Source organism: Mus caroli, unplaced genomic scaffold (assembly GCF_978045245.1).
Source record: "Mus caroli unplaced genomic scaffold, Mus_caroli_1 scaffold_13, whole genome shotgun sequence".
NCBI classification, from domain to species: Eukaryota; Metazoa; Chordata; class Mammalia; order Rodentia; family Muridae; genus Mus; species Mus caroli.
This window is the reverse complement of record NW_028227268.1, coordinates 46748201-46773534: the sequence shown is the minus strand read 5'-3', so window position 1 is coordinate 46773534 and position 25334 is coordinate 46748201. Positions and strand designations below refer to the sequence as shown.

Here is a 25334-nt window from a genome sequence, read left to right as displayed (position 1 = left end):
ACCTACTCCTTTTGCACTGGTCTTTTCATAGTTCTCATGTTCTGAGACACAGCCTGCTGGTTAAGGCCATTAAGACTCCACTTGGGGAAGGACTTCGTCCCCTGCTTTGTGTCCCTTTCCTCACCTGAAAAGTATGGCTGGCCGGTTCCCATGGCGGCTTTGGTGACAAAGAGGACAAGGGGCCTGGCAATGGAGGCAGCTGTCAATTACTAGAAACCTTTTTAAAAGTCGGGGTCTTATATAGCCCAGACTGTCCTTGAACTTGTTGAAGATGGCCTTGGGGTGTGCACCACCACCCCAAAGTTTATGTGATGCTTTCATCAAACCCAGAGCTTCAAACTACTCAAGAACTCTGCCAATCGAGCCATAGCCCCAGCCCCCAATAACTCAAACTTGTTTCATTAATTTCTCTTCCTTGTTTCTGAATAATATCCTGGTTTCCTGCCTAATCTAGGCCCTGGCTACTCTTTCCCTTTGGGACACAATCCAGTCTTTGTAGCCCAGGCTAGCCAGGAACTCTGAATCATCTTTTTTTCAGCCTCCAAAACGGTTGGATGACAGGTGTGTGCCACCAACCCTGGTCCCTGCTACATGGACAGTTCAGGTGTCAGTGTATTCCTGCCAACCTACCACAGTGCCCCCAGGTCTCCCTGAGACATCTGTGTGGACTTTGCCTGTCTCACAGATCTCAGGACTGCTCAGCTCTATTGGGTAACTCTAGTGATGCTCAGCCTGGCCTTGAAGTCCCTTCTTGTCTTCCTCTCTCCTTAGTCTGCCTTTCTCCCTCTCCTCATCTCAGTCTCCCATATACCCAAGTGCTTAACAGCCCTGTGCCTCTGCAGAGCCACATCTGCTCTAGCCATGTCCCGATGGGCACATTTTCATCCCTCCAACATTGCTCCCCATGAACAGAGGCTGCCCAGCATCCCCCATTGTTATCTGTTCTGGGGCCTCTTTCAGCTCTCCTACAAAACTCCTTCTCCTATCCGAGACCTATGTACATGTAAGCCTGGCATCCCTTGGGAGTCAGGTGGGCACAATGTCCAGAGCTGCAGAACTGACAAGAAGGTCAGGGATGGAGAATCAGTCCACTGAGCTAAGGGCACCACTGGCCAAGTGGGCCATAGCCCACCTTCTTCTATCCAGATGACTCCAAGTGAACAGGATGGACTGGCAACTGCGTGGAGTGGCAGTTTCTTTATTTGGGGGAAGAAAGGCTGTCTGTGGGTTCTAGGCAGCAGGGCTCGTGTGCCTTAATGGAGATGTTCTGCTTGCCAACCCCAGGCGAGGTGGATGTTCCAAGATATAGCTTGGTGTCTGGTCCAATCCTCTGATCCTAACAACAGGAGCCAAGTCAATTCCTGCCAAACAGCCTTGGTGACAGGCGAGCTGCCGGAGCGGGCCCCTCAGGGCAGAGGAATTAAGTGACTCTTTCCGGGAATTTAGGAAACATCAGTAGCAGAACGAAAAAAAAATCCATCTTTGTAATAAGGCACAAACACACGTCTTCCACATCAAATTAGGCCGAGGAGGACAAAGGATGCAGCGAGGCCAATTCGGAGGCAGCTAGGATAAATATGCTATCACTCAAGGTGGCTGGCTGCTATCTCTATGCTTTCTCTCCCCTCTCCTCCAGGAGCTGAGGTGCTTAAGATCAGGCTTGGAAAGGGAGGTCAGGATGGGAGCCATTAAGGACTTCCGGCATATTCCAATTCCCTGCCCCCAAAAAAAAAAAAAAAACCACCACCTCCTGACTCTTGCACATTGGTGGCAGCAATGTAAAATTATTCAGCCCCTGTGCACAACGGTATGGCGGCTCCTCACAAAGTCATGCTGAACTACTGTGGGATGCAGCTATGCCACTGCTGGGCATTTACTCCCAGGGAATTGGAAGCAGGACCTCAGAGAGATCTGCACAACAGCACATACAGTCACACGGTTTACAAGAGCTAAATTGTGGGAGCGCTCGGGGTGTCCATCACAGATTAGCAGACCAGCAGAAGTATGGTCAAATAGTCACCTTGAAATGTTAGTCCCTTCATAAAGGAGAGGATGGCACTTGAAGACATCACCCTAATGAATCTGATGAAATGCAGACTCTGGCTCAGGAGGTTCAAGGGGGCCTGAGAATCTGCTCTTCCAGCCAGCACTGAAGGATGTCTGTGCCTTTGGTCCTCCGTCTATACTTTGTGTAGCTGGCACTTGAGTTCTTTGACTCCTCTGGTGTCTCCATCTGCAGGAGGTAGTCTCTGAGGACTAGCTGATGAGTACTCCCAGATCCTCACAGGGAGCAGATGAGATCTCTGTTCAGAATCAGCAGGCTTTCTAGGAAGTGCTCCAGCCAGCGGCTCCAAAGCTGGGGACAAGTGTGAGATAGTGATGGGGAGGGGACTCTCTTTCCTCAGATTGCCCAGGTGTGGCAGGCAGGTGGGTAACAACCAAGTGCTATATGCTCCCCTCACCCCGCCCGACCCATTGCTCAGCAGCCACAAATCCCTCACCCTGAGCAGAATGGAGTCTGCCTAGGGTTCAGGAGGAAAGACACAGCCTCTTTCTAGCCTGGGGTTACTGCCACTCTCTGCAGCAAGAAACAGATCCTTAGAGCAAAATGGTCTGGAGCCCGTGGCAGGAGAGATCAGGTATGGACCAGCCCCTGCCCTACAGTTTTCCCCCATGCTGGGGCTGGGGCCATGAGGCCCCCACAGAACTTTTGCTAAGGACCTGGAGAAAACTGCGGGCTAACCTCAGCCCCTCTGCTTCTGGGAGCTCAGCACACAAGGTCTAAGTTATGTCACGCTGCCTCTCCTGGGCCTGCACTGTGAGATCCATTTGGTTGAGACCAGGAAAAGCTCCAACTGCTTCCTTAGACTGGTGACAGTGCTGTCCTGGAGCTCAGATGGTCATCCTGCAACCGGGCACAGCCTCCCATGGCTGCGAAGCTGCTGGCTGGCTCGGATCGGAGGCAATTAGAAGTACCAGGCCTCTTTAATTAACCAGTCAGCTCCTCTCCCTTTTCACTACTGCCAGGGAAATGAGGCCAGGCAGCCGGTGTGTGTGTGTGTGTGTGTGTGTGTGTGTGTGTGTGTGTGTGTGTACGCACGCAGACCCAATTACAGAGGGCCACAGCTCCAGGACTGCAGTGCATTCCACCTGCACGTTCATTAGCTTATGGCTGACAGACACTGGCAGGGATCTTGCTGGAGGGACATCAGTGTCCCCAGGAGCACCTGAGGATTTGTCCACCGCCCACACAGGTCTGGCTTGGACCCTTCCAATGCCAAGGGTCTTCCCAGTATCCTTTCTCTGCAGCCTATTTAAACACACACCTTCTGGTCTTGGGAGACTCGCTCTTCCACAAAGCTCTCCAGGTTGCTAAGTCCTGGGAACCTAGGCCCCTATAGCAATGGGTGTCACTCTAGAGAATGTTGCCCATCCACCTTGACAGTCAGGACCTAAGGGAAGAATTCCCTCTCTTCTAGATTCCCCTCACCCCAGACTGTGCCTGGATGAACCATTGGCACCTGCACACTCATGGGGCCCTGCCAGCTCGACACCAATATTGAGAACTGCAAAGGTATCCAAGTCCTTAATTTAGTTACATAACTCTTGGAAAAGAAAAGACTAATGATGGTGGCAGCTTCAATATGAAGCTCAAGAAAGCACCAGTGCTTCCAGGCATGGTGGTACCCATCTGCAATCCCGGCATTCCAAAGGCAAGGGCAGAAGCGCTGAACTGGAGGCTACAATGGGCTAGATAGGAGACTCCATTTTAAAGAGATAGAGACATACACAGAGCGTGTGTGTGTGTGTGTGTGTGTGTGTGAGAGAGAGAGAGAGAGAGAGAGAGAGAGAGACAGACAGACAGACAGACTGACAGACAAAGGGAGAGAGAGAGGGAGAGAACCCAAGAAAAAAAGCAAACAAGAAACCATAACATGAATTCTAATAAGGAAAATATGGGGTACAATACACTAAATTGGGTCTCTCAAAAGTTTAGTGTGTTGAACTCCAAGTCCCGTTGTGACTGTCTTGGGAGAGAGGGCCGTCTGCAAGTAAAGCGCTCAGGTTAAATGGGAGCCGAAGTGTGAGGCCATATCTGATGTGATTAATGTCTGTAGAGGAAGAGGCAGCAGGGCTCCTGCCTGGTGCTGCATGAGGAAAAAGCCATCCATGAGGCAGGCCAGGGAGACGTCGACTTGCCTTGGACTTCCCAGTCACAAACCACAGGGAAATAAAGGTCTGTTGTTAGGGCACCTTGCCCTGGCTGGCTGATCTGTGCCTCACTCTGTGTCTCCTGTGATCGTGATGGTCAGGTCCATGCTCTGTGGCAAACCTCTGAGCAGGGAGCCCCTGGGGTGGCCCAGTCACCATGACAGTGACAGGGTGCCCCTGCCTTTGCTAGGAGCTAGTGATGGAGCAGGCTGTGAAGGGCTTCCTTGCACCAGCTAATCCATCCCTCACATCCACCTGGTGCTGATGGCTGCCTTTTGACCTTGTCTTACAGATAAAGGAATGAAGGCTGAGAGAGGCGGAGTGAGTTTCACCAGAGCCCTCCACAGAAGCAATATGGGAACGGGACCCAAGCCAGTCCTACAGCTGTGGGTACCTCTGTACCTCTGTTCCTGCTTCGAGGAAGAGAGAAGCACCCTTCAATTTGTGTCCACAGGCAGTCAGTCAGGAGTTGCAGGAACTTCCCAGGGCTAGTGTGGGAACAGTATACTAGCCATTCTGAGATGCAGGGGGGCCAAGTGGCCTCTCACTTTGGCTTTCTCCTGGCCAGGGCTCTTCATCAGGGACTCTCACTTACAACCTTTAACTCTTCCCCATTTGATCAGAACACACAGAAGGCACTGATGCTCTATTAGCATAGGGCTTCCATCCCCATGATGCCTTGTTCTCCAGGCCTTCATTCTTCTAATGGCAGCCATCACCACCAAGCTTGCCTCCCACTTGCATACTGTTTCTCCCAACAGCTTATTTGACCTGCAACAGCTAGAGCCACCCCTTGAAAACACACAGCAGGGGCTGGAGAGGTGGTTCAGTGGGTAAGAGCACTGGCTGCTCTTCCGCAGGGCAGGGTTCAAGTCCTAGCAACTACGTGGTGGCTCACAAGGGCAACTCCAGCTTCAGAGGATATGCTGCCCTCTTCTGGCTGATGCAGGCACTGCACTCACAGAGTGCACAGACATGCAGAAAAGGAAAAACACCCAATATTACAACCACAAAACAAACTGTATCCTGTTCTTTCTCAGTACCCCATGCCATGCCCAGTCTCCATGGCATCCTCCTAAACACACAATGAAATTCCAGTTTCTGACTTGGAGTTATGAGGCTCTGTGGAACCTGGCCCAAGGTCATCCCTCGCTCCCTCTGTTCCAGATACTTCTGTTAGCTCTTAGGCCCAGCTGGTTCTACCTCAGAGTCTTCGTGCCTGAGAACAGTGCCTCTGCCCAGAACATATTTCCACCTGGATCCTCCCCAAGGCTGACTGTTGCTTGTATCCAGACTCAGTTCAGAGAGGCCTGCCTCCCTTTACCAAGACTCCACTCTGAACAAAGTGCTAAGTCTTCCTGGCATTATTTTGTGTTTACTCATTTAAAATTTGCTTGCTGTTCCTTCTCTGCTATCCCTGGAAAACAGCGTCAACGAGAGCAAGGATTTTTTTTTTTCTATTCCCCTGGAACCAGCCTGCACACAGTGGACCTTCTACTTAAAGAATGGCAAGTAGGGTGTGGTGGCGTATGCCTTTAATTCCAGAACTCAGAAGGCAGAGGCAGGTGGATCTTTGTGTGCTGGAAGCCACCCTGGTCTATAGAGTGAGTTCCAGGACAGCCAAAGCTATTCAGAGACACCCTATCTAGAAAAACCTGGGGGGGGGGGAGAGTGGTTACTTATGACTGGGTAACAGTCTAAGGACACATGAAGACAACCCTGCCAGCCCCCCAATGCCCTCATCTAAACAGTACTCCCTCCCCTTCCACCTTTGTCCTGACAAGTTTCTGCCAGGCCAGCATTCAGTCTCCTTCCCCCTGGCCTAGAAAGAACACATCATAGAAATGTCCTCCAACCAGCCACCAGCCCAGCTCCAGGGCCCTGGGCAGTGGGGGGGAGACAAGTCTACAAGAACATCTCCCCCACAGTGGTCACCCAGCTGAGGCCCTCCCCTGGGCCAGTCCGTTGCCTAGGCAATGGCTCTCTGAGGAGCAGCTGGTATTAACTCTTTGATAACCAGGGTCAGCAGCTCACTCGATGACAGGGGACCGGTCCCGTGGGAGGAGCTAAGAGACAGCCTTTCGTGGTCCTACAATCCTGAACTCTTTAGAGTAGTGGTGAACTGGAGAGGCAGGAGGAGCAAACAGGCTGCTGCAGCCACAGGGACAGAAAGTAGAAGGCACAAAACATCAGCCACCTGTCCCATTCCTGGGAGCAAAGCATCCCCACGTTCCTATACCCTCCACCTAGGTAGGCTCTAGTTCTGGGCTGAAAGAGGAACCAGCCAGCAGGCCCTACAGGCCCCCATCGCCCTCTGCTGTGCCTCGATGATCAGTTCATAGCCTTTAGAGTGGAATTACCTCATGCGATAGAAAGGAGAAAAGGCTGTGCCTCAGATCCTGGGTTTCCTGCTTATTCGTCTTGGTTAATGTTTAGCTTTGGATTTCCTCACATGATGTCCTTGCCAAGGCTGCAAAAGCCTCAGGTGTCAAGCCCACATGTACTCCTCCAGCAGGTCCACCTCTATGGCCCTCTCAGTGCAGATCGCCCACCCCATCCGAGGCTCTGTTATTTCTTCCCAGAATTGGTAAATCTCTGAAAACATCTTAGTTGATTATGGCTTGTCATCTCTTGTTATCTTAAGAGAGAAGATGTTTTTCTTTCTGTCTTGTTCACTTTAAGAACTCCAAGCTTGGGGCTAGAGAGATGGCTCAGCAGTTAAGAGCATGGTCTGTGCTTCCAGAAGTCCCAGGTTCAATTCCCAGCACCCACATGGCAGTTCACAATTGTCTATTAAGTTCCAGGAGCTCCAACACTTTCAGACAGATATGTATGTGTGTGTGTGTGTGTGTGTGTGTATACACATACATACATACATACATACATACATACATACATACATGGAAAACACCAATGCGCATTAAAGTTAAGAAAGAACGAACTTCAAGCTTAAAAACGGCAGGCCTGGAAGCTGTTTGAGGATAGGTTCCGGCAAAACTAGGGTGAAACCAAAAACGATGTTGGGGTGACAGTGTCTCTGACCACGGGAGGCTGCAGAGGGGAGTTTCACTGCACAGCACATAGTCATGGCTGGAAGTGGAATAATCTAGAAGAGTTTCTTCTAGGAAGAAAAATAACACCACAGGCTCCATACGATGAGCAAGTCTGAGATCCTAAATAAACGCAAACCTTGCCAGGCACATTATTCTCTGGGAAATAGTAAACTAAACAAAGTCAACGAGTAAGGTCTGGAAATGCTTTAACACAGGGCAGTTTAGTATAAGAAAAGACAAAAACCCGTTTGGTCTCGCAAAGGCCATTCTCCCTGGCGTCAAGAGAGCAGACAGCAGAACAGAAGCACGCAGCACAAGCCTAGCACACGACTTGGCCCTCAGGAAACAGTGCTTGCCTAACAGTTACTGAGCACCTGTGTGCTGGATAAGGCTGTGTGAGCTCTGCACTCAATGTGTCTGAGTACATGTGATAGTTGCTCCCATTTTTCAGACCGAGAAAGTGAGGCATCATATACTAGACCAGTTTTCTGTGGATTCACAACCAGGTTCTCAATCTCCTTGCCAGGGCTAGCTCTAGAAGCCACAGCATCCATCTTCAGGGCCTTCTTGCCAAAGAGCAGACGCTAGCACCACATACATAAATGTGCACATGCACATACGTGTGCATACACTGTCCTAGAAACTGGGGTGCAAAGCCACAGGGCTGCAGTTCTGACCCATTCCGGGGAGCTGAATGGTGAGGCCAGAGCTGGGCTTACCTTCCTGCAGTCTTTGCAGAATACGGAGGAGCTGCCCAGGAATCCCAGCATCTCCCCGCAGAGCAGACACTGGGAGAGACCGTTGCCCATCACGTTCCTCTGCATTGTCTCCAGCCGCTCCACCAGCCGCCTGCAGCACAGGACAGGATGTCAGAGGGAAGGTGCTTCAGAGGACTGCGGTGGGAGTCTAAGCATACACGCTCACCTCACCTCGCCCCTTCCCCTGGCTGCCTCCCAGTCACTGTTCACTTGCTGTTAGCTGAGCAGCTCAGGTGTTCTGCACACTGGAAACAGTGTAACTAATAGGCCGGATACACACACGGTCCCAGCTCTCTTGGAATTTAGGTTCAACAAAGAGGAAGATTCATGAACAAGAAAACAAGCCAAGAGTGAGGGGACAAGAAGGGTCAGATAAGGCGAGGTCAGTGGAAGCCTGGGAAGACACTTTGAAGACATGCGACAGGGTGCTGAGCAATGTCCCATATGCCAGAGAAGGGCCTGTGGCTAAGGCAGATCCCAGAGATTTACAGATCACAGGCCGGAGTCTCATTTCAATCTGGAGTCACTGGAGAGTTTGAAGGCGATTTGATTTACGTGACATTTTTCTAAGCTCTTGTGGAAATCTGGAATAATGAGGAGAGGGGAAAGGAAGAAGCCAAGAGGACGTGGGACCCTCTCTCCAAAGCAGGCTGGAGGCCTCGAACTGCGTCCCAGAGGACAGTACTGAAAGTCTGGTAGGCTTTGGGTCAGAGCATCTGGGCAGGTGAGAAGCTGGCAACAGAAGAGAAAAATCAACTCTTCTTTGAGACTGCCGGATGCTGAGCACGCAGGAACCCAGCTGAGCCTGCACAGGTGCCCGGCCTGGGATCGATAGCCCTTCCCACTGGAGATGCCCTCTCCATCCTCCACCTCCTGCTATATAACCAACTGTTTGGTTTGTCAGTCTCTCTGCTTCTGGTACCCAGTGGATGCTCAGTAAGAGCATCTTGAATGGATGCAGAGTAGCATGTGGCCACATCAGCCCCTCCCATGGGGAAAGGAGCCACACTTCCTGTTTTAGAGAGGACTGGAGCTGGGGAAACAGGAAGTGACTTGCTGAGGGATGAAGCTCCCAAGAAGTAGAGCCAGGGTCCCCACTTCTAAACTTGCCTGGTATGGGGATCCCCCCAGGCTCTCACTTTCCTGAGGCAACAGGCTGTTGCTAAGGGGGACAAGGGATAGTTAGCTCATCAGGGGAGCTACTTCCTCCTGTATGCTCTGCGGTGAACCCTTCCGTTTTCCACACATTGACACTGCTGTCCATCTGTAGGGCTCAGGGGCAAACCCAGTTCTAGCCCAGTGTGGCTCGGTTGCTCCCAGGAACCCGCTCTGTCAATCCATGTCATGTTTCTACACATCATGTAGAGGACATGCTTCCTTCATGTGAACAATTACTGCTTCTGGGTCCGTCTGTTCCCTGCTGCTCGGGACTCGGGGTGTCATCAGATCACAGAAAGGACTTCCTGAGGCAGCACTGGCTGAGGGTGTCCAAAAGCGCTTCCACCAAGGCTCGTGCAACCCACTCCCTGCTCACCATCCTGGGTGTGGGGCACAGAGTAGGGGTGTGTGTTGGGGGGAGGGTGGTTGTCGATCACCAGCATTCAAGGTTAGCCCAGAACCTGGCCAGGCCCTTGGGGAGGAGATCTGCAAGAAGCCAGGCTAGATGGGAAAAAAAAAAAAAAGAAAAACCCAGCCGTTCTGCCATGAGCCCTGTTTATACTGACAAGATAATGACCTGTCTGTATGATTGAGGCTCATACAAGAGGCCGTTGGCGCAGCAGTCATCTTTCTAGTGGAGCCATCGCCTCCTAAAGCTGCCTTTCTGCTGTGTCTGACTTTTAAAAAATGATCCTGGAACTAATGGGAAAAGACGAGCAGAAAAATAACAAGATCAGAACGAGCGGAGTTCCTACGCAAAGCAGCCGAACCCAGTACAACCAAGCTCCCCTATCTGAGCTTGTCCAAATCAACCTACGACAGGAAAAAGGCACACACCATCATGTTGGATGGCCCGGCCCTGGATGTGAGAGACCAGGAGAGAAGCTGAAAACCCACTGGAGGGCGCCTCCTGTTGGGGCCTCAGGTGGGGGGGCCAATTCACTGACCAGTCGGTCTCCTCTTGAGTCCATTCCTTGCCTGAGCTGCAGGAGGGTACTCAGAGCCCAAATCCAAAATGTTCCTGGGCTCACTATTCCCTGCACACCTGTCTGGGGTCTTGAATCAATGCAGTCCCCAGCTCACAGCTGCCTACATCCCAGGGGGCGGCGATGGACTCTTTGCAGACCGGCCGGCCCCCTGCAGACTCCCTGCTCAGTGCCTGGGCTCTGCTTACCCGATCCTCTGCTGCTCCAGGATGTCTAGCCTCTCTGCTCTCTGAATGACCTGAAGGATGATCTCCAGCTCTCCGGGGCTCAGGCACTGGCTCCTCCTCTGCTTCTCCGTCTGGTACGTGTGCACAGACCAGCCCGTCTGCAGCCTGGGGAGAGAGTAGTATGGTTGCAGGTGAGACGACAGCCCACGACAGCCGTAACCCAGTGTACCCACAAAACCCTCGTCAGAGTGCTGCAGGCACAGCCTGGACACTGTGGTCCGGAGTCCATGATAAACGTTTCTAGATGGTTTGTGTGTGTATCCATCACTGAGTGTCATTGCTAGAGGGCAATGTGGGACCCACAGTTTTCCTGGCTAGGAGGAATGTCTTGGAGAGCCAGGCCCTACTCTGACTGGTCCTCTCTTGGCCTTTTACACTGTGTACCCTTCACACTCTGCACTTAAACCATACCAGCCTTTTGTTAGGCCTCTCTGTATGCCATGTTCCTTCTACCCCAGGACCTTTGCACATGCTTTTTCATATGCTTAGAACTTTCTCCATATTTCCATGTAACATTTACCTCTCTGGGTCAAGAGAAGAATCATACGTATGTAAAAGGAGGTCTTGGTCCCGGACCCAGTTAGTACCCCACCCCTACCCACTGCCAGTCATCATCAACAACAGAATTCACATCTTTAAGTATCCATAAAACTTTGACCTCTCCCCATCCCTGCTTTAATATGAAAGACCAATTGAGTTTAGGAATGTCCAGAGACACCTGGGTGCTTGGAAGGAAGAATGTGGGTTGGAAAACTCTCCATGTTTCCTAGGGAGTCTACTGGACTCGATGTCTAGCCCTGCAGCGGGCATCTGTCTCTCAGACACACACCTGGGAGGAGACACACTGGCTCTTCTGAGAGGCTAGGACAGCTTCAGCAGCTGGTGAATGAGAGACAAAGTTGGGAATGAAGGGGATGCTGGAAGGTCAAGGGACAGCTGGGCTCTTGGACAAGGTCCAAGAGCTGAGGTCTCCCAGCAATGTGCACCCTGCCAGAGAGGGCACCACATTGGCCTGGCATCAGAGATGGTGAGTGGGACCAATCTCATCCCGAGTCTTTCTCCCTGCAGGGGTGGGGTGAGGGGGGGCTGAGGCACCCAGATGGAAGGGAGCAAGGATGCTCACACGTCACATGAGACGCCATTCTTCCCGAGCGTTTCAGATGGATTTTTCTATCCACCTTTGATGTCTCAGCCCTGACTCCCACAGGCTTCTAACGTCTAATTGCAAGTTTCTTAAGCTTGGTCCCAGTTGGGAAATGCTGGCTCCTGATGCCAACACCGTCTGATAGCTGCAGGGATGTTCCTGTCCTATCAGAGCCAGGGATGGCACCCACCAGAGAGCTGGAACAGATTAGAGGGCATGAGGGGCATCTGAGAGGCTCAGCCACAAGGACACTGTGTGTGTGTGTGGGGGGGGTGGGCGGGGAGGCCAGGCCCAACCAAAACTGAAGGGTCACTAGTGTGAGGGGTAATAGGAAAATGAAGACCTCCAAAGACACAAGGGAACCACAGAAGGACACAGACCCCACTAAGGGCGTAGGAAAGATGCTGTAGCCAGTGGTGGTCTCTGCTGAAGGGAGCTGTTCATTCAGGGAACAGGCCTGTGCTCTGTATTGCCCCTCTATGCCAGGCTCAGGGACAAGAGCAGGCCCAACGGGGAAGCCTTGCTCCCTGTGGGTTGTTGTGAAAGAGCACAGGTGTGGGAGTCAGCTGGACTTGGATGTAGGTTCCAGCCCTGACAAGGGACACGGGCAAGGAGTGCAGGCCTCACTTTCCTAATCTGAGAAATAGGAACACGTTAGTTCATGGTGAGTAATACATAAACATGGGCCGAGAGTGGTGTGTATTTGACAGCCGCCTCTCTCCAAATTCCTCCCTGGGGAGCAAAGCTTGCAAAAGCCTGGGAAGAGGGGAAGAGGGCAGCAGGTGGAGAGGGAGGGAAGGGCCACTCCAGCAGGCCACAGGTGCTTACTTGGCTCTCAGAGCAAGCTGCCGATCGTTGGGGCAAACCCACTGATCATTTCCACTGCTGAAGATGGTGTCAGCCATGACGGGGAGCACAGCCCAGGGCAGGAGTCACATCTGAGGCAGGAGGACAAGGGAAGCGCATGTTAGTGACTGGGGTGTTGGCATGAATCCTGATCCCTGCTGACCATTGATGCTACACTCTTTTTTTTTTTTTTTTTAAGGCTTTTCAAGACAGGGTTTCTCTGTGTAGCCCTGGCTGTCCTGGAACTCACTCTGTAAACCAGGCTGGCCTTGAACTCAGAATTCCTCCTGCCTCTGTTTCCCAAGTACTGGGATTAAAGGCATGCACCACCACTGCCCAGCGATGCTACACTCTTAACTCCTCCAGCAAAAGCCTCACTCAGAGCTCCTTTTCCAAAGGCTCGGGATCTTGGGACAGGTGGCTAGGTGCATCACATCGCTAAGTGACCAGAGTAGACATGACATCAGAGGGTGAGAATCAGAAGGGAGAGAAGGCACCATCTCAGCAACTTTCAACTCAGCTGGCAAGCCCTGCAGAACATCAGCCTCTGCCCTTCCCCACACAGCCCCACTGCCCTGAGGACATCCCAGAGAGAGACACAAGCTCATGAGTCCCCTCAATCTCCTCAACCTTCACTGGACCAGAGTGGAAGCTTACAGGCCTGTGCTCTGCTCCATAAGAGACCCTAGGGTGTTCTCCAGAGGACAAGGCATGGGGTGGCAGCCAGTACCTCCACTAGGCACTTTAAAAAGTCATCGTCCACAAGGGCTATCTTGCAAACCCTGCAGGAAGGGACCTTCTTTAGAACCTGATGGCTCAACGTAAGTAGTGCAGCTTAGCTGGCTTTCTGTGTGTTACTGAGCCAAGGGCTACCTCAGGCTGCCTATTACAAAGGCGCTGCTTGTGCCTTCTAAATGGAGTGTGTGTGTGCATGCGGTACGAGTGCATGCATGTTTGTGACATGTGTACAGTGTACATGTGTTGGGAAGAAAAAGAGACTTGGGTCAGTGTGCATAAGGACAGCCTTTGATTTCATCCAATCCAGTCCAGTGGATTGAAAATTCAGAGCCTCTTTATATTCTACAAAAGAACATTGATGGAGAAAGCTGGTGATATGATTCAGTGGTTAAAAGCATTGGCTGCGCTTCCAGAGGACCCAGGTTTGATTCCCAGCACCCTCAAGGTGGTTTACAGACACCTGGAATTCCAGTCCCAGGGGTTCTGGTGCCCTCTTCTGGTCTCCATAGGGACTGCATAAATGCACATAGATCCACACAAGCAAAACACACATATACATGAAAATAATTTAAAAAAAAAACAACAAAACATTGAGGCTGGAAATTTGTTTGCTATTCTCTCAAAATGTTAACCACATACTTGCCATATGTCCCAGAAACTCAGTTGTCCTAGGTATCAACCACCAGAGGACTAAAACATACGTCCTCATAGACCTCTGTACAAATATTCTTAAGTCACTGTTATTCCCAATAGCCCAAATGTTATACTAAGAGAAAAAGCCAAGCTTGTACAGATCACGTATGATCTGATGCTGCCTATAGAAATGTCCAGAATGGCAAAGCCACAGAGGTAGACTAATGGCCATTAATTGGCACAGGACGACAGTGACGGCTAATGGCTTTAGGGTTTCTTTATGAACTGATGGAAATATTCTGGAATTAGATAGGGGTGATGCTAACAACATGTGGGTTCCAGCTCATTAGATGTTATTAAAAAATCTTTTGGGGTTGGCAGATGGCTTGGCAGGTAAAGAGCTTCCTCTGCAAGCCTACGAACCAAGTTCATTTCCAAGACCTACATAAAGGTGGATGAAGAGACGCAACGCCCAAGTTGTCCTCTGACCGCATATGTGCCATACATAGGATCACCATCTTACACATACGGTGAGAAAGACAATTGTGAGCATTCCAAAATATATGCGTTATAGCTATTGATATTTTGCTGAGAAATCTGAAAACTCCCATTACAGATACTAGGCCTATTAAGTATTCACATAATTTATATTTTTTTATGAGAAAAACACGTGTTTTCAAAACAAAGACAATGTGAGGCCCGGGATTGTTTTTATATTTTTGCAATTTGCTTCGGGAGTTAACTGAAGACAGCTGGGCGTTCTTGTCTGACTTTTCTTTCGACCTTTGGAGATGCTGTTCCAGTGAATACGTGGAAGGGGTCCAGGCTCTCACGGATGTGGAGGATGGATGGAAGGCGGAGGAGTATTCTAATAGCTTGCCCAGATAATGGTGTGTGTTTTTCTGCACCAAAACTCAACAGATGGCACTATCTTAAAAACTAGTTCCAGCACAGCGTCTGAAGCTACATCTGAGTACTTTCCAGTTTCCATGTTTGTGAAAGAGGCCAAGAGTCTTAGACTGTGGAAAACAGTTTTGATTTTGGAGATCTCTGAGGGTCTCAGGGATCCCTGAGTCGTGCTTAAGAAACTCTTCCGGACCAATGTGGCCCATGTCCATTATGACCACCAGGGGGCAGTGTGTGGGCCGGAGCTAACTGGCCATGCTGTCCAAGCCCAGACCCCACTGTCATCTCGCAGGTACATTCAGGGAGCTGAGCTTCCCAGCTGAACTTGACATTCCCACCATGCTCCACACTTTGGTAAAGAACCCCCAACCAGCCAGGCGCAGAGGCTCTGTTGGCAAGCCAGGAACCTCTGTACCTTCTCCCAACGGATGCAAATATAGTCGTGAAAACCAGGCAGATGCAAAACCGACTGGCTCAAGGATGAAGGCATGGCTTATTGCATCAAGGTGTCGATGGCCATGCCTGACGGCCAGAGTTTGGTTCCCACGATCATGTGATGGGAGGAGAGAACCAACCCCTTCAGGTTATCCTCTGACCTTGACACGTGTGCCCCAGCATGTGCTGCTGCCCCAAATAAGCCAATCAAATACAAAATTAAGAGAGCCATGTCCATTAAAAACGTAAACTTGTGCCCAGCCTCTGGTGCACTGTGGGCTTGTTTTCGTTTCAGTTTCTGCTAGCTTGTGAACAGTGTGGTCACACTGCTACCAGAGTGTGAAATGCGTTACTCTGCTCCAAGTAAATATTTGAAACATGCAACTCATACACTCTTTTTCCTTTCTAACGTTCTGGGAGTGTCAAGAAATGGAAGGGCTGTATGATCCCAGCAGACAGGTTCTACACGGGCCCTGTGTACAATTCTGCCCCTGACCTGCAGGGGGTGCTGTGCCCAGATCAATGTGTCCAGGGTGGCAAGCCCTGAGCCTGACAACCCAGTTCCTCTATGGCTGGATACAGAAGGGAGGTAGCCTCTGTGCTCTGCTGTCCACTCTACAGAAGCAGAATAGTAATTGGGGTGACCCTGGAAGACAAGGAACAAGCCAGGGCACGTTGGGGCTATGCACTTATCTTCTGTAGAAGCTTCCAAACTGAAGGCTGTGAGAGGCTGAGGTGGGAGGAGAAGCAGGGGAAAGGGGGAAGGGCCTTAGCATTGAAGCCTTACCTCCATGATGGCAGAGAATGAAAGGGAGTCAGGAGAAGGTGAAGACGCTCCTCAGAGCTTCAAGCCAGCCCACCCCCAAAGCATCTCTAAGAACAAATGCTCTGCCTCCCTCCACGTCACTTCCTAGAGCCACAGTTTTAGGTCACAAGCCAGGGAACCCTTAGACTGGCGTCCTCTGTCCTCTGACCCGTGTCTACACAGTCTGGGCTATTCTGTTCTGTCCTTCCTCGTAGACTCATGACTCTTTCCATTAGAAGATGGGTTAAGAGGCTATGAAAGGACCACACTGCTGCCTGTGCTCGTGTGCCAGTGCTCAGGTAGCACAGCTTCCCTGCCTCCTGTCACCTTCCATCTAAGCACAGAGGGCAGGCAGCCTTCATGGCAGTGAGGAAGGTTAGGGCCAAAAGCTCACAGAAGGAAAAAATAAAAACAAAACCAAAAACAACAAACAAAAACTAAAACCAAACAAAAGAACAAACCCCCTAAAACCCAAAAACAATGGTTGTTTGTGCAAATTTACTAAATTTCCAGGACAAGCCAGTAACCTCCCTGGGGCTCTGTTTCCAAGGGAGGAAGGCTAGGGGTTTCTCCAGTCTACAGGATGAAGAGATGGGACCCTCGGCAGGACAGACATCTATAATCAAATAAAACACTAGGGGGGAGATCAGGAGAGATGGAGGACTGTCATTTCTAGGCCACTGTGGCTCCTGGGGAGGGGCTCTTGGAATCATGGCACGGACTGGGCAGGGACATTTGGATGGTAAATCCACAGCTGAGTATCCACAGAGGTGCTCAGAATGAAGGTCAGAGCCAAGAACACAGGGACTATGGCTCCCAACTGAAGCTGTGGCTGGCACCTCTGAAAGCACAGCTGTCCATCCTCCACACAGAGCAGCCTCAGGACAGATGGGGGACATCAAGGAGACCCACTTTAGGAACCTGCCACAGAGCCAGCTTGGGTTTGCCAAACCTCTTTGGGCTTAGCTGGCGGCCATCTCTCTGACTTGGCAGCTGGTTAGAGCCTCACCATGCCACTCATTCGCCATCTAAGTGTCCCTCAGTGAAATTGTATATACACCACCCAACATACCTGCCTTGGTCCCCATTGAGGGAGAGCTACAGCCCACACATCTTAAGAGTTAAAGACAAGTCTGAGCTACTTTAGAAAGACCCTATCTCAAAAACACACACAGACATATACATACCACACCATACCCCCCATACACACACACACATACGCGTGCATGCAAGCATGGAATTGGGGCCTCCCAGCTTCCATCAACAGTACTGTGTGTGTTAAATGAGTGCCTTGCCTATTTGTTAATAATTTATGAGGGAACAAATGTTCATAGAAGACGAGGAAACACGAAGGTGAGCCCACCTATGGGTACACAGAAAGATGACTGTATGGGGCTCTGGTCACTTCCTCTATTAACCAGAGAGGTGGCACACAGGATCTCTAAGATCGTCTTAGCTATGACAGGCAAGAGGCACGTTTCAGTGAGTGTCACGTGCATAGTAGCAGTCAGTGTATGTTAGATGAACCCAAGCCAAGAGTGCTGGGGTGGGGCATACCCCTCAACCCTGGAGATTAGCTCAGGGGTCCTTGCTGGACCTTACAGTGGTATTTCTATCCTGGTTCCCTCTACACTGTGGCTCCTGGGGAGGGGCTTGTGTTCTCTCCTCTCTATACCTTGTTGCCCAGGGTAGGGATTATCTGGTAAGCTGAGCTGTGTTTTATGGGACAGCTCTTCCCAAATAAAAGGCCTTTAACCAGAAAATCAGATATGCCAAGAGCAGACAGGCCAGGCTCTGTGACGGGTTGGTTCATAGGCAGTTTGTTCCTCAAGATCCCCGCCCCCCATAGGTCATCTGTGTGGCAGTGAGTGCCTCTGTCTGACAGCTCAGCTGATTTCCCTGGAGGGGTTGGAGCACCCAGGGGCCCTTTGTGGGGAAGCAGCTGCCACCTGGTGTCTCTCATCCCCTGCTGGGAGAGACAAGCTGAGCAGAGGCTGCGTCTAGTAGACGCACTGAGGGGCCCTTCAGTGGAGGCTGTGGGTGCTGAAGGCAGGCAGGGGCAGGAGAGGCTTATGCCAACTTCTTGAGAAGATTCCTAGGGGGCAGAATGTTCATGAGCCCCTGGCAAGGCTGAGCAAATGCTTTGCTGCTGAGATATCAGGCTCTCTCCAAAGTGAAAGAGCCGGCCCTCTCAGGTGCTCACTGCCCAAGTCCCCACGGAGAACCTCATGCCCTGGACTGCATGGGAAAAGCAAGCACCAGAGAGTTGGTTCCGTGGGTAAAGGTGTTTGCCTCTAGTTCTGACAACCTGAGTTTGATACCCAGGATTTACACAGTGCAGAGCACCAATTCCCAAAAGTTGTCCTCTGACCATCGCATGTGCATGCCACAACAGGCTCACTCCCCTCAGAACACACAAAAGTTACAGCACCACCAACTCCATCGTCACCCCTCCCCCAGGATGCTGCTCACATCTGAACGGAGTCAGGAGTTTCCCTAGGGACTTACACACAGGTGTTAACTGGGTCCTTACCGCCCTCCAGGCTTATTCGGGCTACCATTATCCTGTGCTTCCCCAAATTCCTTAGCGCTGTGACTTTATGATTGGATTGGATTGGATTGTACACATAGTTCATCACCGGTACTTCTGAGTTTTCTTACATACTCAACACAAAAATGGCTATCCTTCGAGATCCCTCTTGGTACCCATTTCTGGTAACTTCCTTAGGAGAAATTCTCAAAAGAGATGTAGAGTGTGCATTTTTGGGAAACACATTTTGAGTCAGCTCTGCTACGGGAGTGTTCTCAGCCACTCAAAGCTGTGAGCTGTGGGCCTCTTGCCTGCTCTCTCTAAAGTGAGTCTAGAATTGTTCATCAGGAAAAAAATATCTGTTGGAGGCAGCTGGGTCCTGTCAGCCTAACGTCAATGTTGTGGTTTTTGAAAGAACTAGCTATAGATCTTCAATTAGTTGGGTTCAACAGTATATAATTCCAATCACTTATCACACTACCCCCTGGCCCAAAGTCCTCTCTGCAAAATCTTTGCATCTACTATAAAGGTTTCTGTCTGTTACACTCAGAGTTGGCAGTACCAGTGCTGGCTTGAGCATCTTCGTGGTTGAATGGGCCTTGGCAGGTACTGTAACAGCTAGCCAGAAGGGTGGTCTATAAAAAGGAGTTCAGACTAGGGGTGTGGCTCAATGGTAAAACACAGGAATAAGACCCTTGTTTAACTCCCAGCACCATAAAAACAAGCAGGCAGACCAAGAGGAAAAAACTCATATAAAAGGGGGGGGGGCTGACCCTGTCTTAAAAAAAGCCCTTCCCACCACTGGTCCTGGGGTTCTGATGACCCCCTCAATCTCCTAACTCACTAGAGCTAGGTCAGAGTGGAAACCACCCATCAGCAGCTGTCTCTGACACGTATCATACCTGGAGAGCAAGACAGCCTGCCCTTCCAGAAGCAAGACACACTCACGGAGGCCCGGCCCTATCAGGCCGGGAAGGTCACAGGACAAGCAGAGGCAGAATGCTCACTCTCAACCTGCAGTGCTCAGCTCCTTGGTTTCTTCCCAGGGGGTTTTCAGCTGACACAATCAAACTTATGTATTCCAGAATGTTCAGCAAACTCTAGCAAGGGACAGACTCTGAGCCCACGACCAGCTGATATGCTTGGCCAGGATCTGTGCCTCGGATGGCATCACAAGTGAAGAGACATATCCCCACATTGGGCCTTATCATCTCTATGTGAGAAGAAAGGAAAACTATACAGGGGGAACCAGAAAGAGGCAGGCACGGGGGAAGAGGAACGCAAACCCTATACACTCAAACAGAAAAGCTGGTCGGAAGTCACCATCCAGCACAGGCCCAGCCTCCTAACAGCCTCACAAAGAGAGAAGTTTGAATAACTGAATTGTGATGCTTTAAATGAAACACGTGACCCGGCCAAGGGTGGTAGATCTACCCAGATGACAGGTCCAGGGAAGGCTGTGTCTGGCTGTGTTGAACCACGGAACCTAGGAATGGTCATTTTGCAGATTAACGTGGCAACGCGTCATAACTCACACAAGTAGCATTTGGCAAATAAAACCATTCACCTTGATCTTGACCATCAACCAAACCTCTTACCAGGTCAGGTTTGATTTTCCACTTGTGGAAAAATCAAAGGTCTGGGTGCAGGAAGTAAATGTGAGACAAAGGCCCATCCCCATTACGTGACAAAGGACTGACCTTAAGAAGTAGGTAGGAGGGCTAGAGACCAAGTGGTAGCTTTTGAAAGACTGGGAAAGAGACTTCATCCTGAGTCCAAAATCAGAGCCCAGAGAGCTGCGTGGTGAAGAGTTGTTGTAGACCCCATCCAGCCCCCATAGGAAGAATGCTGTGATCCATTAGTCATGTCTGCCCTGGTGTGGGAGGGAGAGTGGTAGCACATTTGCTGTTATCAAGTCTGTCACCCCTAAGATAGATTGCTGTACATAGGCAGAAATCCTTAGCAACTGGCCCTAACATCTGCTCTGTTACTATGATACCGGGAAATGGGAATAGGTTTGAGATAAGGTGAGTTCAAACACCAGCATCCCCACCTGTCATGCTACACTGGGTAGAAGGAAGATTCATACAGGTAGCCTCCAAGGCTCATCCTGAATCCCAAAGCGCTGCTCACTCAAGCACCCTGGAATAACAGGAAAGATTCAAGATGAGGCAAAAGCCACAGGGAGGCCGATGTCTGACCTGGCCAAAGCCCCTAAACTGTGCCCTATCATTATGCTTCCGGCCAGATCTGCCTGCTCACTCCGGTAAACTCTCTTCTTCCTCCTAGCTTCAGATGCACCACCCCCCTCCTTTTGCTAAGACTGTAGTAATGTTTGATCAGACTTTAGGCCTCCTGGAGCTCGCATCCAGACCCTTCACGTTGTACCACAAAGATCTTCCTTAGTAGCATAGGACAGAGTGTGATCAAAACTTCTGTGGCTCCACACTACCAGAGGGTAAAAAGCCCAAGCTGCACGCAAAAGTCTCCATGATCTAGGCCAGAATACACCTGCAGTTTTACCTTTTTAAAAAAAAAATCAAGATTTAAGCTGGGCGTAGTGGTGCATGCCTTTAATCCCTTCACTTGGGAGCCAGAGGCAGATAGATCTCTGAGAGTTTGAGTCCAGCCTGGTCTACAGAGCAAATTCCAGGACAGCCAGGGCTACACAGAGAAACCTTGCCTCCAAAATCAAAACCAAAACCCCAAATCACATCTTAGACACTAGAATCCAGACACATTCCAGGTGCTCAGACTTGTCCCCTGCCTCCCAACCCCCCTCACCCCCAATCTTTCACCTGGAACTTTTTTTTGTTGTTTCAAGACAAGGTTGGCTTAGAACTCACTCAGTCAGACTAGGTTGACTTCAAACTCAGAGATCTGCCTGCCTCTACCTCCCAAATGCCGGGATAAGAGTATATGCCACCACACCCAGACTTAAAATATATTCACTTATTTATAGTATATGTGCACATACACATGTGGGCTCGTGTATATGCCACAGTACGCTTGTGGAGGTCAGAGGGCTACTTGTGGTCAACTGTCTGCTTCCACCCAGTGTGTCTGACCTCAGATCATCAGGCTTGGCAACAAGCACCTTTACCTACTAAGCCTTCTTACCAGCCCTCTTCCCCTCAATTAGTGGGTGTAGTGTGCACATGGAGAATGCATGTATGTGGGTAGGCGTGAATGATGTATACGAAACTGTATATGCATGTGGAGGCCAAGGTTGGTGTTAGGAGTCATACTCTATTGCTCTTATATCCCTCAAGCCCAGAGCTCATCAAATATCCCTGGTCTCTCTAGACAACTTGCTCTGGGGGCCACCTGTCTCCATCTTCAGAGGCTAGAAGTACGGGTGTGGGGTGTGGGTGGGGCTCCGTATCCATTTGGCATATATATGGGTTCTGGGGATCTGAATTCAAATCACACACTTAGATAGCAGGTGCTTAGCCACTGAGCCATCTCCCAGGCTCATGTTTTAAAGTTTTTATATCTTTCTCTGTGTGTCTGTCTGTCAGTCTGTCTCTCTCTCTCTGTGTGGAGTGGGCAGAGATTGAAAGTTGCCTGAGCTGTACAGTATTCAACTTTACCCTCCCCTGGGACACTGTCTTCCTATTGTGTCCCTACAGATACCCAGCCCCGCCTCCAGTGGGAATTCTTTAGCCTCTCTCTATCTGACATTTGTACTGACTCCATCTTGCCATCTGTCTCCTCCAGGTTCTTTGTCTCTGCTGTCCCTATGAAGACATCTCTGGAGATGACCTCAGTGTCCCTGGACTAGCATAGTATCCGAACATAATGAGTGTTTGGCACACAATCAAAGACCCAATACACTGCAGCCCACCAAGCAAGGCCTGGACAGACACTTCACCTCCCATCCATCCAGTCGTGTTTGTGTGTGTGTGTGTGTGTCTGTCTGTCTCTGTGTGTGTGTCTGTGTCTGTCTGTCTGTGTATTTCCTCACCCCACCCCCTGCTTAGACTCAGTTCTGAACTGGTCTCTCTTGTCCTGCCTCTGGCCACGTGGCAAGGTGGTTCACACCAACTAGAAACGAAGAAAGGACCCAGACACTTGAAGAATGATCAATAATACATCCAGGCACAAGGTCACAGTTAATGTCAAAATGACAGATGACCTGGAAAAGGGAACACAGAAAGGCTAGCGGCAGAAGAGAAACCAAACTCAGGCAGAGGTGTGTGTGTGTATGTGTGGTGCGACATGGAACACTCGCTGTTAAAGCGGCAGGTGCCATTTGGAATTATTAGTGACCTGTTTTCAATCTAATGAAGAAAAGTTGGTGTTTATAGACAAGGACACTTCTTATTGCTTTTTTTAAAATTTGCCTTCCCTTCCTACCCCAGCCCCTTTCTTTGAGACAAGGTCTCTCCCTATAGCTCAGGCTACAATACAAGCTAGCCTCAAACTCATGGCAATCTTCCTCGCTCAAGTACTGGGTTTACAGGCATGAGTTAACTCCTAACGTTTAAAAGAAAGGGTTTAATCGGCTGCCCAGACGGATCAGTGGGTAGAGGCACTTTCTGTCAAGCCTGATGACCTGAATTTGATCCCCACCCCTACATGCAGGAAGGAGAGGACTGATTCCTTCATGTTACCCTAGGACCGCCACATAAATGCTCTTGAATATGTGCCTCATTGTGTGCTCATGCAATAAGTATGATTTTTAAAAAAATTTTACGGCCAGGTGCAATAATACACAACTTTAACGCTATGACATGGCAGGCAAAGGCAGGTAGATTTCTGTGGATTCATGGACAGCCTGGTTTACATTGTGAGTTCCAGGTCAGCCAATGCCACACAGTGAGACACTGCCTCAAAAACAAAAAAAAATTTTCTGGCTTTAAATATTTTAATGTATTTAAGCACAGATATGAAGAGAGGAGACAGATACAAGAATGATGGCGGACTATACCAGCCTGGACACAGGTTTCTCAAGAGGGAATTCGGTTCTCCAATCACCTCTGAAGGAAGACTTAGGGCAGGTAAACAGATGAGAGTGCCCTACCTGTCCTCAAGGGCCCTGCTCAGAGTCTTTCAGGCAGACACTCCTTACCTGCCTCAGCCAGGGCTGGGCTCCTGTGCCTTTCTGCCTGTGGCCTTTGGGGAGCAGTAAGTGCTGGACCCATCCCTACTTAGTCAGAAAGCAAAGGGCCCACCACTGTCCTCTCACCCAAACAATACAGAGCTGCATGTGGCCCCTGCACCATCCGCCCTGCCCTACCGACTCCCTGAGGCTGAGTATGCACCAGGCCTCAGCAGCAGCTCAGTTCCTGGGGGCCTGGCAAAGGTGGCTTTTCTCGAAGTCCCGCAAGCCTCCCACGGTGTACTCACAAGGCACCTTAATATGTTTTTTTTTATTATTATTATTTAATCCTTGGATTCTCTAAGGAGCTGGGATGCCCAGGCCAGTGACCCTAAGTCCTAGCCTTCCTCTTGGTCTAACTTGAAACAAACGCTTTCTTCCCAGAGTGAAAAGCTTCCTCTGAGTGAAATGTGAGGAAATTTCCTTCTTCCTTCTCCTTTCAAGCCACAAGCTCTGCCCGCGTGTCTCCCCCCACCCCAAGAGGTGCCGCTTACTTTTGCCATTTCTAAAAAGCCTGACATGGGGCAGGTAGGAAGGAACACAGCAATCACAATAACCTCACTCCTTGGGCAAGAATCACCTGTGACGGTACAGGAGGGAAGCTGTACCGGCCAGTGCTGGCCAGTGTAGGCCACCTTCCAGCCCCAAAGTCGCACTTGTTCCTGCTGGCATCAGACCATAGCTGTGTCCTAGGGTTGCTACGGCAAGTCTAAAAGCAGGGTATGGGTAGGGCTGAGTTAGCTTATAGATCAGAATGGGTCGTAGACGTGCTGTGATGTTCTGTAAGCTGCTTTGCTAAGGCATGGAGGAACAGCTTTGCAGTGAGGTCAAAGCACTGCTATAGAGTGTGTGTGTGTGTGTGTGTGTGTGTGTGTGTGTGTGTGTGTGCAATCTCAGGGGCAGAACATGTCCCCTACGGGTGCCTGAAGCTGCAAGCCTCTGAGTTCTGTCTGCACTGCAAGGGGCTCTTGTCTGTCCAGCCTCTCCCACCTGTCTTCATACAGCTGTCCTATTTCTGCACTCTGGTTTTGTTCTTGTTTTGGAGGCAGGAGCTTGCTCTCATATGGCCCAGAACCCACGTTCCTCCTTCCTTACATCTCCTGAGTACTGGGATTACAGTACAGTGGAATCAGCATCTTGCTCCAGGATTTCAGTCTAGTAATTACAACTGGAACAAGCCACACTCAGAGGCACTGAAAGGTAGGACATCAATGCCTCCTTTTGAGGGGCACAGTTCCACCAACAGCACATTAGAATAACAGATCTCAATCTTGTTGTGGGGGTGAGGACCCGGGGTACCATGGGTCCTCTTGACTATGTGTAGAAGGTGTTCTACAGTGTCTCTTGATCTCCTGGAGTACTAAGGGCCAAGGAGGGCTCTGACTTCTGGGACAAAGAGGGTACACAGCTATAACCCCAGCCCTCAGGAGACGGGAGCAGGGAGATGACAAGTTTGAAGCTAACCTGGGCTACTCAGTAGCACTGCCTCCAAAGGAAAGAAAGTCCCATGCAGGGAGAGGATCTGACAAGAGGAGAAAGGCAGGGACAGGGAGGGAGGGAACATGAAACCACCACCTTCGGTCATTGCATCCCCCTGAGCATTAAAGAAGGATCTGCGAATTTGAATTAGAAAAAAAAAAAGTTTCATTAACTTACAACCGAGTGTTCTATTAACCTGCATTGTGAACGTAGATGGCGTGTCACCGCCACATTTGCTGTGTCTTAACCATAAACTCAGGTATTTTCCCAACACAATAGAGAGCTGCAGGATATCTCAAAATGCACTCACTCTGCGTTGC

At 50.3% G+C, this 25334-nt stretch overlaps 1 protein-coding gene across 4 annotated transcripts in view; it reads right to left on the bottom strand.

Annotated features, from left to right (window-relative positions):
• The window catches only part of Rph3al (rabphilin 3A like (without C2 domains)), a 136412-nt gene that overhangs the window by 69196 nt on the left and 41882 nt on the right, over positions 1-25334 (bottom strand). For all 4 annotated transcript variants that reach the window (XM_029484108.2, XM_021176264.2, XM_029484107.2 and 1 more), the window contains exons 2-4: positions 12367-12476; positions 10356-10499; positions 7985-8114 (exon numbers count right to left, since the gene is read on the bottom strand). In XM_029484108.2, the coding sequence (XP_029339968.1) occupies positions 7985-8114; positions 10356-10499; positions 12367-12443 (351 nt within the window). In that variant the 5' untranslated portion in view covers positions 12444-12476. The remainder of the gene's footprint in view (positions 1-7984; positions 8115-10355; positions 10500-12366; positions 12477-25334) is intronic.